This window comes from Narcine bancroftii, chromosome 11 (assembly GCF_036971445.1).
Source record: "Narcine bancroftii isolate sNarBan1 chromosome 11, sNarBan1.hap1, whole genome shotgun sequence".
Classification (NCBI taxonomy): Eukaryota; Metazoa; Chordata; class Chondrichthyes; order Torpediniformes; family Narcinidae; genus Narcine; species Narcine bancroftii.
The window spans coordinates 76,704,261-76,719,257 of record NC_091479.1 but is presented as its reverse complement, the minus strand read 5'-3'; the positions used below and the strand labels follow the sequence as shown (position 1 = coordinate 76,719,257).

At 39.1% G+C, this 14,997-nt stretch overlaps 2 protein-coding genes across 3 annotated transcripts in view; one reads left to right on the top strand and one right to left on the bottom strand.

The window, feature by feature from the left end:
• Positions 1-14,997, bottom strand: part of LOC138745947 (structural maintenance of chromosomes protein 1B-like) — a 299,213-nt gene that overhangs the window by 198,852 nt on the left and 85,364 nt on the right. The gene's annotated exons all lie outside the window — the stretch shown is intronic.
• Positions 1-14,997, top strand: part of fbln1 (fibulin 1) — a 104,878-nt gene that overhangs the window by 76,468 nt on the left and 13,413 nt on the right. For both annotated transcript variants that reach the window (XM_069903529.1, XM_069903526.1), the window contains 2 exons: positions 8,466-8,608; positions 10,169-10,300. In XM_069903529.1, coding sequence (XP_069759630.1) covers positions 8,466-8,608; positions 10,169-10,300 — 275 coding nt within the window. The remainder of the gene's footprint in view (positions 1-8,465; positions 8,609-10,168; positions 10,301-14,997) is intronic.

Sequence of the window (14,997 nt, the reverse complement as noted above, 5' to 3'; positions counted from 1 at the left end):
GTGGGGATACACTAGTTGACAGCTGTTTTGATAAAGTTTGTGACAGCTCTAGTGTAATCATTCAGATCCTTGGCTGAGTCTTTGAACACCGCTCAATCTTCTGATTCGAGGAATTCCTGCAACCGTTCTTCAACCTCCTGCGACCACTTTATAGCTTTCCTGGTCTCTTTAGGTCTGTCTATATGAAAGCAGAAGGAGCACAGCCAGGTGATCTGACCTGCCAAATTGCGCTCTCAAGAAAGAAGGCCTTCCTTATCTTGGTGTAGTAGTAATCAATTTTGCTGGAACCTCTGGTACAGCAGGTAACATGCTAGTGGTAGGGTTTTCTTGGCACAACCCTAGTTAGAGTCTCTGACTAAGATTTGTAGTGCATTGGGCTGGGTCCTATCTCATTTACTGACCTCATCATGCATCTCTGAAAGTGCCTGTTTGTAATTAGCATCAGGAGGGTTATAAACTCTGGTAAGAATCACTGATGAGAAATTTCAGGGTAGATATCAGGAACTGCAATTAATCAAGATTTGCTCTAAAGCAGTAGAGCAGGAGGTTGACAGAAGCCCAATGTCCGTGCACCACCCAGTATTAACGATAAAGCCCCCCTCTCACACTTCCAGAATCCGAGTTACAATCCAGTCTATGAATGGTGAAACCATCTGGTCAGATAGCAGTGCCTGGTGTGTTCTCTGTTAGCTACTATTTCTGAATCTCTGAACTCTAGAGGTCTGTTCACCTGAGCTGGGGACCAAAGGAAAAGTAAATGAGATTTTCTCTGCTTTCGTCTGGATGACTTCCCAACTACTGTTATGAACAACAAACTGTGAGCTGTGACAAAACCAACAGCAATTTTATGTAATGATCCTACGGGCAGAAAACAGAGAATGACTATAACCCTGACCTTTATGGAAATATCAACCAAAGAGCACATTCAAAGTCTCAGGAGATCGCATATCAAGCAAAGACAAATGATCCACTTGCAGAGTTGATCATTTATATATCATTATTTCAAGGCGAATGTGGTTAGCTAAAGCTAGTTGTTCTTTGAGTAAATCAGAACTGTCACTTTTCAGATCTCAGTTTGAAAATCCACTACAGAAAATGCTTGGGTAATGCACTACCACTCATGTCATCGAGGTGAGTCTTACACTGGTATAAAAGTTTAAGGGAGAATGATGATCCTGCCAAATATTAAGAGATAACTTTCTTGAACCTAGCTAAGGTACCAGGAATATCTATTAAAATCACTGTCCCTCAGATTATGCTGGCTTTTCAACAATACAGGATCATTTGTTTGGAGTTACGTTGAAAATTTTTAATCTATATCTCAGAGAGGAATACAAACATATTTAGAAAATGTAAGAAGTAATTCCAAAATTTAGCTTTAACTTAAATCGAACACAGGTCCAAACTGTGTTAAATTAAGAATATCATGAGAGAGAGATGAAAAGATTGGAATCAATTGGAGTGAATGACATTGGGACATTTTTGGATGCTTGAATTAAAATCCTCCAATGCACATTTCTGATCTGTGACTACCTCATAAGATTGAACATAACAGCAATCCTTCTGTTCTGATCATATGTTAATAACTCATAATGCAATGTGTCCCTGATATTTAAACAACAGAAAATTTGACTTGATGCCAAATTTATGCTCCTCCTTTCAAAATCATTATGGTCGAGAAAGCACAGAATTAAATAAATCATTGGGCATATCATATTCATGCTGGCACTAGTTTTATTTTGGTAACCATACTTGAAAAATAATTGCCAAAATAAAACTTAAGATAAGAGTAACTAATCTAAGTTTAAAACAAATAAACTGATATTGAGATAGTATCAGTGGGATAAATTGGAGAAGAAAAGTGAAGAGATTTCATTTGCATTTCACTTTCTGTATTGAGTGTTTGTTCAGGACCTTAAGAGTTTGGACAACCATAAAATGAATACTTATTGCTCCATTCGTGGTGTTTGCATTGGCACAAAATGAATGTGAGTATGTAAGCTAAGCTAAGTAACCCTTGATGGTTATCCTCGAAAGCCAAGCATTATTCTTTGTAATAAAAATTTAAGTATTTTTAAATTATATTACAGCAGATGGAGCATAGAGATGCTCTGTTTGGGTGATTCACAGCAGAAAAATCTTATGAAGAGAAAAGTGTGAACAAGCATCATTAAAGTGTATTAGTTTCCTTGTAAACAAACGATTAAGTTTTATGCCGATCCCAAATTGAAGCGAACACTAGATAACATTAAGGTTGAGGATTTGCTCCTGTATCTTGGGCAGAATTATTTTACTCTTCATAAGCAAAAGAGGTTCAAGTTTGAAAGTCAGGAGTAGATGCAAACCCAAGTGAAAGCTTATTGAGACATTGGGAGTGAATCTTTATGGAGTCATTGGATCAAATACTGCTGGTTATGGCCGTGCAAGTCCTACTTAAGCCCTCATTCTTGAGGATCACCCATATGGCCAAGTCAAATCTTGCATTTGAAGCAGAGATGCATTGACCTCACTTGGAATTCTGGCCCTATAGATTAGAAAGCAAAGAGAAGCTTTTTTTATTTAAAAAATTTCTGTTAATATTAAGTTATTTCAAAGCTTTCAATTAACTTTTAAATTGTCTTTTATTTTTAAAATTTTTAAAACTTTTAATAGTCCTTTATATACTGACACCTTTGATAGATGAGTATGGTCATCTCACCCCTAGACTTGCAAGTACATAATTTATAAACTATATTTTCATTGGAAGAATATTTCTTCAGAATAACTGGTTCTAATACCTGAATACATTATAATCCATTAATGGCAATTATAAATCAGATTTTGCAGATGTTTGTTTTGTGGATGGGATATTTAATCAGGCAAGTTGATGCCACATAGTGTTCTGTTTTATTCTTTCTCTCAGTCAATTTTATCTATGATCATCTGCAATAGATGATGTGAATTGCATTGTTAAAATTAGTGAGTTTACCATGATATTCCAAAAATGAAAATAGAATCTACTGGCTTATCTTTATTTTCTATTTGGGAAAACATCAAGGTTGTTAATGTAGTTTTGAATCTTGACTATTGGATGCCCTTCCTTTTAGCTCATTGATGTTCTTTGGAATACTCTCCACTAATTAATGTTGAAATATTGTTTGTTTTGCCTTCCATGTTTGCAAGTTGTTTCTGTGAACAGTAGAAGTACATTGTAAATAGGTTTTAGTATATAGTCTAACTTCACTAGTATAATACTTACTTTTAACATTAAATAGTTTAAGTGTACTTTCTTGTAAATGAATATTACCATTTTTGAAAATGTATCATATCTTGACGCCACGCAAAGATATTGGTGATGAGGATGGCAATTTCTCTTCAAATTTGTCGAAGCGCACTGATTACTTTTGACATTCACACATTTTAAGTGAGTCTGTAGTACCCAAACTGATTTTTGTTGCATTTTCCTGTGGCCAACAGTGTGAAATCTTGTAAATTGAAGGCCCCTACACACACTGCAAGAGTGCAATTCACAGCAAACCACAGAGGCAAGGCGCAGCAGTGTTCACTTTTTACTAAACCACTACATATAACAATTTTAGCTAAGTTTATTTTTTATAACCTTTGAGACATATTCTGGCTAGATACGCTGGGTGCCTCAGTGTTAAAGAACGTGTTCAAGAATTGTTCATCTCGCATACTCTTTAAAGTGAATAATATCTTGGAGATCAAATTAATGTGATACGTGAGCAGAAGGAATTAATTCATTGAATGGAGGTAGGGTCAGGAGCATCTTACAAAGGCACTCATGCATTTGCATTATTTGTTAAAAACTGATGTAAGGTGCATGTGGAGCAACAAAGTGCATATGAAGAATGTAAGAATAGGATAGCAAGTGAAACTTTCTTAGTTTTTTATAAAACCACACCAAAGTTGAAGATGGCATGTGATGTATCATTATGGTGTAAGTGTGATAATGATACTTGAAATGGATGATGAGCAAGAGAAACCATCTCTTTAATATCCCAAAATCTCACACACAATGTTTACAAATAAGGACACACAAGGAAGGATGGACGGGATCGTGTGTGGAATGGGGAATTACTATTAGATTTTACAATGCAGGTCATTTAATCCTATTAACAGATCAAAAGACACGATCATTAACATTAGGTCCCAAATCACCAATACTATCATAGTAGCATTGGGTGGAGAACGGCAATCCTTCTATCACAATACATCTACATGATCAAGTCATGGAGTTCCAAGCAGAATACAATTGTAGGTGTGCTGTTATGGCTCTTCCATTTAGTACCTCTGAAAAGACAGACAGCACCCATAAAGTGCCAGTGTTGAAACAAGTTTATGAACAGACATTGAAAGGATGGTTAGAATTTGACCAGTATAGCATTGCAGGTCATGCAGCTGTTTCTCAGTTATAGTACCTTGAGTTTTATTCTGACCTCTAGCTGCTGTCTGTGTGAAGGCTTCACATACTTCCTTTGACCACAGGGATTTCCCATCTATGGTCTGGATTTCTCCCACATTCTAAACATGCTGGTTGGTAAGTAAATGGGCTGCTCTAAATCATCACCTGTGTACTTGGCCGGTGAAAGGCTCATGGGGATGTAACTGAGCATATATGAGAGAATAGGTTATAAAGAGATGGGTGAGGGAATTGACAGGCTGAATGGCCTCCTTCTATGTTGTTAGAAAATGCATAATACAGACCTTTGTTGACCTCACCAAAGCCTTCGACACCGTGAGCAGGAAAGGGCTTTGGCAAATACTAGAGTGCATCGGATGTCCCCCAAAGTTCCTCAACATGATTATCCAACTGCACGAAAACCAACAAGGTCGGGTCAGATACAGCAATGAGCTCTCAGAACCCTTCTCCATTAACAATGGCGTGAAGCAAGGCTGTGTTCTGGCACCAACCCTCTTTTCAATCTTCTTCAGCATGATGCTGAACCAAGCCATGAAAGACCCCAACAATGAAGACGCTGTTTACATCCGGTACCGCACGGATGGCAGTCTCTTCAATCTGAGGCGCCTGCAAGCTCACACCAAGACACAAGAGAAACTTGTCCGTGAACTACTCTTTGCAGACGATGCCACTTTAGTTGCCCATTCAGAGCCAGCTCTTCAGCGCTTGACGTCCTGCTTTGCGGAAACTGCCAAAATGTTTGGCCTGGAAGTCAGCCTGAAGAAAACTGAGGTCCTCCATCAGCCAGCTCCCCACCATGATTACCAGCCCCCCCACATCTCCATCGGGCACACAAAACTCAAAACGGTCAACCAGTTTACCTATCTCGGCTGCACCATTTCATCAGATGCAAGGATCGACAATGAGATAGACAACAGACTCGCCAAGGCAAATAGCGCCTTTGGAAGACTACACAAAAGAGTCTGGAAAAACAACCAACTGAAAAACCTCACAAAGATAAGCGTATACAGAGCCGTTGTCATACCCACACTCCTGTTCGGCTCCGAATCATGGGTCCTCTACCGGCACCACCTACGGCTCCTAGAACGCTTCCACCAGCGTTGTCTCCGCTCCATCCTCAACATCCATTGGAGCGCTTACATCCCTAACGTCGAAGTACTCGAGATGGCAGAGGTCGACAGCATCGAGTCCACGCTGCTGAAGATCCAGCTGCGCTGGATGGGTCACGTCTCCAGAATGGAGGACCATCGCCTTCCCAAGATTGTGTTATATGGCGAGCTCTCCACTGGCCACCGTGACAGAGGTGCACCAAAGAAAAGGTACAAGGACTGCCTAAAGAAATCTCTTGGTGCCTGCCACATTGACCACCGCCAGTGGGTTGATATCGCCTCAAACCGTGCATCTTGGCGCCTCACAGTTTGGCGGGCAGCAACCTCCTTTGAAGAAGACCGCAGAGCCTACCTCACTGACAAAAGGCAAAGGAGGAAAAACCCAACACCCATCCCCAACCAACCAATTTTCCCCTGCAACCGCTGCAATCGTGTCTGCCTGTCCCGCATCGGACTTGTCAGCCACAAACGAGTCTGCAGCTGACGTGGACTTTTTACCCCCTCCATAAATCTTCGTCCGCGAAGCCAAGCCAAAGAATACAGACTGGTCAAATTTCACAAACAATTCCATAATTATTTCAATGAAGCATCATGTGAGTAGAGCCACATCCAGTTGGTTAAGAGAGAAAGGATATTGGCAGAACTTCATTATGAACACAACAATAGCAAGAATGAAGTCATTTATAGGAGATTTTGTTGACTGGCCATGTATGGACAGTGACTTCAAACCATTGGTAACCAAATGAAGGAACAAGCTACCAGAGTACATAGACATCTGTGAAAAACTGTGCGACAATTTTTTGGTACTTATTGCTTGTAACTCAAAGTGGAAATGCATGGGTTCATGAACCATTTATGGGACATACCAACGATGAATTGAAGTTCGCATGTCATGGCTTATCCTAGTATTTGACCAATGCTGTTTGCAAACTTTATGAAGCCAAATAGTATCAAGTATATTCCTGTTCTGTCATATCATTTGTATTCCAATGGAGTAGCAGAAATATTGGTCAGAACTGTTAAGAAATCTCTAAAGACTCGTTTGTTGTGGGGATATCCAAAACTCAGCAGTGGGCATCACTTGGCCATTTCTTACCAAAGTAGAGTAGCTGTACCCAATATTGAAATATATTGCTGCAGAACTCTGGATGATAAGAAGATAGGGGATATATTTCAGTTTTGTTGAAACAAATTTGGTTCCAGAGATAAACAGAAGCAGTTGAAACAAAAACATCACCATAAACTAAGCAGAAATAACACAATTTCAAACCAAATCTCTATGTTTCTGTTTTTAGCTTTCCTAGGGTATCAAGCTCATATAATTGGGACTTTTGAACTGTAGCAGATGTTTTGGAACCAAGAGGTGTTTGAAATGGGGCAGATCAAATGATATCTGCTGGAGATAACCAAATCTGGTTAAATCTAATACAGGCTTCAAGTCAGCTGAAACTTCTTTTGTGTGAAGATTTCTGGACTAGGAGAAACTAGATTGTAGCGAAATGTATCTGGCTGTTTCACCAATGATTGAATTCCTGAAAGAAAGTTTTCTGAAAAAACATATTTGGTTATGTAATTTGTCAGCTAACTCTCTGTAGGAATTTGTGACCGTCTTAGATGGATATAAATTTATCCTATGCAGTACTTCAAAATGATAAATAATGTATCTATATTACATTGTTATTTGTTTCTTTCTATACAAAGTAACACTTTTCTATATTGCACAATTATTGCCCATTTTGGACGAGTACAAATAAAAACTTTTATATTCCCACATGAAAACAAAGCTGTCTCTGATCTCCTATGGCCGCCTCTTCATCAATCTGCTCTCAAAAAGTTGACTCCTCCTCTTCCATTTCCCACAGCTTGACATTTATATTTCTTTTAAAGAATTGTAAGCTTTCCAGGTCCTGTGCAATAAAACTTGGTGGTTTTTTTTCTTCTCCAATTGTGTTTCTTTGTTATCAGCCATTTTATCTTCACATGGAGGAAAAGTGGTGAAGGCAGTGGACAGATATCCTAATGTAATACCTGCAGTCTTTCTTTTCTATTAAACACCTTTCCTTCAACATTGGCACAACTCCCTTAGGCAGGAATAATGTGTTTAGATGAATGTATGAAGTTAATATAGTTTCAAAGTTCTTTTGTCCAGCTGATAAGATACATTGGACGTTTGTGGTAGCAGGAGAGCGTGCTTTCTCTATCTTTTCCACTACATCTACATTGGAAATGGAGCTTTCCGTTTTGAGGTTATTTTAAAACTCCCATTAACTCCTACAAACTGCCTCCTGTGGTTAATGGTTCATTTAATTTCAATTGATTGTTTCTACTCAATCCCCCTTCCAATTTTATTTCCTTTCTGTTTTGGATATAACTGAGCTTTTTTAGATCTGATAAGCATGGTTTAAAGGCAAACTGGAAGGTGCATTCATTCTTCCCAATAGCATTCTTAGTAATACTGAATTAAGACTAAGACATGTATTGTACCAGTGTACAGCTAGTAACATTCTGACTGTCTCTCTCAATGTGATTAAAAAAAGTGTTCATACATTTCTTTTTTTTTCCACTGAGGACCAATCAACTTGATTGAAGTTATATATTTTTAGGACATTGGGGCTAGAAATGGAATATTTTTCAATATTTGACTATGTAGCACCAGGTCAGGTTTTTTTTGTGAGATATAACTGGGCTAGTAAACATTTAAAACTGCTTTGGTCATTTTTCAAATGATTTAATCCTAAAAATCAGTGCATGCTTTTCCATTATTCTCTGTCCACCACAACCTTTCTACTGATATTTCTGTGCACAGTCATAATACTATATACAACTAAATATAAGCAAATATTACTGCTTTAACATTAGTTATAACAAATTATCTTCAAAAGAAAGAATATTGGTTGTTTATTTTGCCTCAATTTGTTTCTTTTATTTGACAGGATAAGAGTGGACAGGACAGAAACAATTCGATGCATCAAGTCTTGCCGTCCAAGTGATACATCTTGTATATTAGACCTAGTTAACACAGTTTCCTATACTGTCATTTCTCTGCCGACCTACAGGGAGTTTAGTGGTCCAATAGGTGAGTCCCTTAATTCAGTTTCTTCTGGCTAGGTTAAGCCTAATACGGGAGCTAAAGTATACAAACATTTTCTGGAGATAAACAATAGAATATTTCTTAATTAAAGAAGAGGGGAAAATAACTCAAGTCAATTATAGTAAGTCAAGAATTTGATAGATATTTTCTCATATGGAAAGAATGAATTCATTGAGGGAATCTTTCTACATTTGTCCCATGCACCTATCAGCATTTAAACACATTGTGGTTCATGGATAAAACATTGGAGGAACAAGTTTCAACCTGGGAGTATTGACAGATTTGTGCTGCACTTTCAGTGCATGTAAAGTTCAAATCCTTCCCCTTTCTAAAGTTGTTTAATAGAACAGGAGAAAATAAAGGGGTAAGTTTTCCTAGGGTTTTTCTTCAGTGTACCTGCTTGTCATTCTAGGTGAAAGGAAAATTCAAGCAAATTACAGAAAGGTAGAGCAATTTTAAAAAAAGAGAAATTGGGGGGTTTGTGGCATAGTTTCAATACTCTGATGTTAGATTTTTAGTAGTATCACTCAACTGTGATCTCACCTACACCAATTTTTGTGTTGGCACACCCTGGCCCTCAGAAGTAGACAGAAGAGACATAAGAATCAGGTGGATCAAGAGGTCCCTGGGAAAGTTGAGAGTTGCACAAACTTTTGGATTGAGAACTTGTAAAGTTATTATTTATTTGTTTTCAGCTGAAACTGGCTTTTACAATGTCTTTATTCCATTGTTGATCTGACTTCTCTTGCTCTGCGCCCCTCCTCCAAATTCTCACCTTCCTTGCATGCCATCAGGAGTTTTGTAAGGTGACATTTTAGGATGAAATGTCGAGGCATGGAAGAATGCCAGACAGACTGAGGTGTCCAAGAGCAGCTCAGAACCCTTCTAACTGCTGTCACATTCGAATGATTGCACATTGAGGTAAAAAAGCTCACAGGGTGACTGGAGGTACTACTCCCAGTGGCAGCTGTATTCATGTTTCACCATGAGATGTGAACATTAATCGAATCATTAACTTGTTCAGAAGTCCACCAGTTACAAAGGGCCAGGCTTCTAAATGTTCTGTACGAAAAGAGGGCTTTTGAGTGATAATAATTCAGAGCCAAATCCAATCCTACAAAGCAACGAAGAGTTTGCACATTTACAATAGTTGCAGCCTGAAGTCTGATTGAACCTTCTTGCAGAGATGCAGCTTTCCAGCTCGACACTGGACTCCACTATATTCTATAATAAACTCTCAGAATTAGAAAGCATCTACCCAGAATAGAAGAAAACATTAAAAGCCTATAAGAGAGGATTTTAAAAAAGACATCATATTGAACAAATAAATTTTTTTACATTGGAATGTTAGTAGAGAATAGAGTGTCACTTAAACACATAAACATCTATCACACTGTCGTTTTTGGTGCAGTTTCTTCCAAATGGGATGAGGTTATTTGTTATCCATATAGACTTTGCTTGTTTTTATTTTAATAGGATATAAGCAGAGAAAGTGTGACTGTTTTCAGGGACGTGATAATTGTCACCAATACTTCATTTTCACAGAAATCATATTTCTCCGAGCCACAACTCCAGTTTATTCCAATGCCCAGTCAGAGATTGTGTTCCGCATCACAGAAGGAAATGTACGCAACTCCTTTGACATCATCAAACAATATGAAACTGGCATTACAATTGGTAAGTAGAATTATTATGTTTTTGTGTAAGTTTATATTTGTAATGTTGTCAACTTGCAGACTGTCACAGATTGTAGTGTCTTAGTTCTCAGTAAAACTGAGATACAGATTAAGAGGGATGGAACTTCTCACACCATTGTAGTTTATTCCAATGGCCTCTCCAGCTTCACTGAATACCTCACCTCTGTTTGTGGGTTGAAGCTTGAACACCAAGTAAAAACCACTTCAATTCCTGTTACCTCTCCCATACAGACATGTCTGACCTTGGCCCAACAATGCGAGGCCAAACATAAACTTGAGGAACACACATCATATTGGGAAGGCAAGATTAGCATAGCATTTAGCACAAAGCTGTTACAGTGCAAACGATTTGAATTCTGCGCTGTCTATAAGGAGTTGGTATGTTCTCCCTGTATCTGTGTGGATTTTCCCTGGGGGATCAGGTTTCTTCCCACCATTCGAGAAGTATCAGGGGGGGTTGTAGTTTAATTGGGTGCAATTGGGCGGCTTGAGGTTGTGGGCTAAAATGGCCTGTTACTGTGCTATATGTTTAACTTTTAAATTTACATTCCTCCTGAGCAACATTAAACAAAAACTCCCGATGCTAGATTCTTGAGCAAATAATGAAAAGCTGAAGGAACTCGGTGGGTCAGTCAGAATTCTGACTCACCCACTGAGTTCCTCTAGCTTTTTATTGCTTGCTCAAGGCTCTAGCATTGGGAGTTTTTGTTTCTCTCTATGCCTTTCCAGATCTGTTCTGCAAACCTCCGTGGACAATTGCTATAATTCAGAGAGCAGTAAATCCCATGACCTAATGGTTAATGACTTAGTTGTAAAGTTATACTAACCCATAATCAGTCAATACTAAAAACAGTACACAGAGTGAATTTTAATTCACCTTGATTGAAGGGCTCAAGCCTGAAACGGTGTTCAAGAATAGGTTCAATGGGTTCAAAAAGAATCATAGCTGGACACATGCCATTAACAAACAATGGTCTTTATTTACACACAAGGGGATTCAGCAAAGGGCATTCACTCAGAGACTAACCTGGAATAATACACAACTACCCATTGCATACAAGTAAATCGCTACTAAACATTCTCAACTCCCAATTGGGAATGCAACAGTTTAAACAAACAATGCCCATCCACCCATAGGCACAGCATACTCAGGACAGTAAATTAATTACAACTAACAAGTGTATTAAATGATCCTGGTTTCCAGCATCGATTATGGCATGGTTTCTGGGATGGGCCCATCGCAGTCGCCCTCCAGTGCCCGCCTGTGGCCGGCAGTCTGGACTTCAGTTATGGGTTTGAGGCAGCAGCAAAAGAGAATGAGTCGGCTCCACACATGGCTTTTCAATGCAGGGTCCATTCACGTGACCTTCTCAAACCAAATGCACATAAGATCACCTGTCGGCAGATCTAACAATTGATTGATACTCAGAGGACCAATCATACATCAGCCTCACAGGTGGGCAGATCTAACCCTTCATTGGATGTTTCTGATCTCAGGCTTGCTGGAGAGGTCATATGACCCTCCACAATCCATACCACAGTTGGTTATGTATCTTTATCTTTGCTATATGAAGTATGCTGTCGGCCTGCTGAGTTTCTCCAGCATTGTATTTTTACTTCAATCACTGTGTCTGCAGACTTTCATGTTTTACTGTATTTTAATTCATCCTGGTCAGTAACCATCTCCATTTCTTCTCAAACCTTGTTCACTGCCAATTTCTTTAGGTGTCTGATGTCTCAGACAGGAGCCGCTCCAAAAAAAATCAGGGATCTATGATGTCTAAAGGCACTTGTGGGAATGGAAGGGAATCGGTGGAATAAAAGAGAGTTGGAGATAGACAACACAAATGTGGAACAGAGAATAGAATAAGGGGTAAAATAGTTGCTGGGATCTGAAATATTAAAGTGCCAGGTATGTGGTAACTTCATCCTGGTTCACAGCAGGATATTGAGAAGCAGTTGGTTCAGGCTGTTGGCTGAAACATTTATGAGTTTGCTCATTTCTTTTCATCAAAATGTAACCTACCGATCCTCCACATTTAGATTGCACATCAAAGATTCGTTGTGCTGCAATTATTGGTCTTAAACTGCAAAAAGCTAAGTATATTTGTGCATTGTAAGGTGAGTGGATGATTTTATGTGTCTTTTAAATAGAAGATTGTTAGATCTGCAAATAGAACATTATTGTTCAGAATTTCCACAGCAGTTCATCTGGTTTTCGTAGTAAGTTGATGGTAAACATTGTAATTTAAATGACAGTGTTCTGAGGAATTGAGTGTAATAATGTACTGTCAACAGAAATTAAGGTAAATATCAAACACTTGTAAATAGGAACACAGGAATTATTGGCCAAAGTTGAAAGCGGATCTAATGCATTGCCAAAGAAAGTGTGAACTGTAAGTGTCATTGAATTTCTCTTACTTGTCTAGTGTATTTTGGGGGGGGGGGAAGCTAAGAAAACACTCATGAAATGGTGCAAATGGGCACTTCTTTGATGAAACACAAAGATGAACGGAGTTGGTATGTTAAGTAGTGTATTTGGGTGGCTCAGGCTTGTGGGCCAGAAGGACCTGTTTCCATGCTATAGCCCTAAATTAAATTAAAAATTAACTGAAGATGCTAGAATCTATGAGAAGCCAATGAGAAGCTGGAGGGACTAGAATAGCAGGGTAGACTCAATGGGTTGAATAGCCTATTTCGTTCCTATGTCTTATGGATTCAAAGGTAAAGGTTCCATTATTGTCATATAATAGTACATTTAGAATGTAACATACATGAAAGTCTTTAACTTTGTCTACCATAAGGAATACAGAGAGTCGCCACTTTGTCAAGCACCCCTCACAGAAATGAGGCCCTGGTTTACAAGATCAGTCCTCTAACCACTGAGCTATTGGAGACTCAGCAGGTCATGCAGCATCCATGGAGGGAAATGTAGAGTCAATATTCCAGGGAGGACCCTTTATTGAGACTCCTGATGCTGACCTGAAACATTGACTGTTCATTTCTCCCCAGCTTCTCATTGCATGCCATTTCTCTTTTGCTGAAGCCACAGAGAATAAAAATTAGACGGCTGTGTATGTTTACTTACTATCAAAAGATCTGCCTGTTTTGTACTTCATTGTCCCATATTTTGCTGATTTGCTTCTATTGACCATCATTGGTGCTCACCTTCTCTACAAGGCCCTAAGTGGCAGCAGGAGGAGCCAAAGGTTTTGGTGAGGTCGATGAATGCCATCTACAAAGGTTGAAGTTGTTCACAGAATTTTTATTGTAGTTGTCACAGTGTGAAGATCATGTCGATAGCTCATCATGATGGGATGTCCTGAAAAGTACATATGAATCCCCCTCTTCCACGATGGCATATTTGCCTCAGTCATGGTCAGCAACAGGGGTACAGCACTGCCAGAGCACTGTTCTGGCACCTCATGGGCCTTCCCTCCCACCCTCCTGGTTTCCGCTATACTGGGCATCCAAGGTACCTGCTCTTTCCACGACCCATACTCTCATCCTCATTCCTCATCCTACCATTCACTCTCAATTATTCAATGCCAAACACAACATGGTGGCCACCAAGGCCAAGTCTCGCGAGACTTTGTCTCCGTTTTTGCTGAGCTCTGGGACCTAAAAAATTAGCACTGCACCCCTGGTCAGCAACAGTAACTGTGAGCATTTTCAGGTCAAATCAGGAGTAAAACAGGGATGTATGATTGTCCCAACCTTGTTTACTCTCTTTATTGTCACACTCATCTACATCATCAAGGACAATCTTCCCCGTGAGTTGAAATTGTCTACAGAACAGATGGCAGACTTTTCAATCTTGCTTGTCTCAAGTACAAAAACAAGACACCCATGAGGTCCTTCTTCAAGTTCCAATATACAGATGAAAACAGTATTATAACTCTCTCAGAATTCTGACTCTGACTGCTTTCAACTGCATAGATATGAAACTTAGACTTACCATCAATTCCAAGAAGACTCAGATCATCTACCAATCATCACCAATGGAGACAAATTGAATAGAACCGTCAATTCAACTTGGCGAAACAACCCTGGAAAACTTGGACCACTTTCTGTTTCTTGGAACTCACCTCTCCTCCAATGTCGATCTTAACAACGAGATCCAACATCATCTTATATGTACTGGAAGAGCTTTTGGATGTCTCGAACAAGAGTCTTTCATGATCGTGACATCTGAATGGACTCCAAAATGTTAGTGCACAAAGCAGTGGTGATCTCAATGCTCCTGTATGCATCAGAAACCTGATACCGGCAACATCTAAAGGCCCTTGAAAAGTTCTATCAACACTGCTTTTGAAACATCTTAAATATCAGCTGGGAAGATAGAAGAACTAATGTCAGTGTGCTAAATGAAGCAAAAAAAACAAGCATTGAAGCCTACATCATCAAGAACCAGCTGAGATGAAGTGGTCAAGTTGTTTGAATGGAAGGCGCATGTCTGCCAAAACAAATCCTCTACTCCCACCTTAAAGAAGGCAAATGTAAAAGAGACAGACAACAGAAAAGTTTTAAAAACGTCTTAAAATCCAACATGAAAAAATGTGACATTGACAAAAACAATTGGGAAACCAATACCAAGGACTCTGCCAAAACCATCATCTGAAAAAGGAATAGCAACTTTCAAAGCCAACAGATGTGCGGAATTAGAAGAAAATGGAA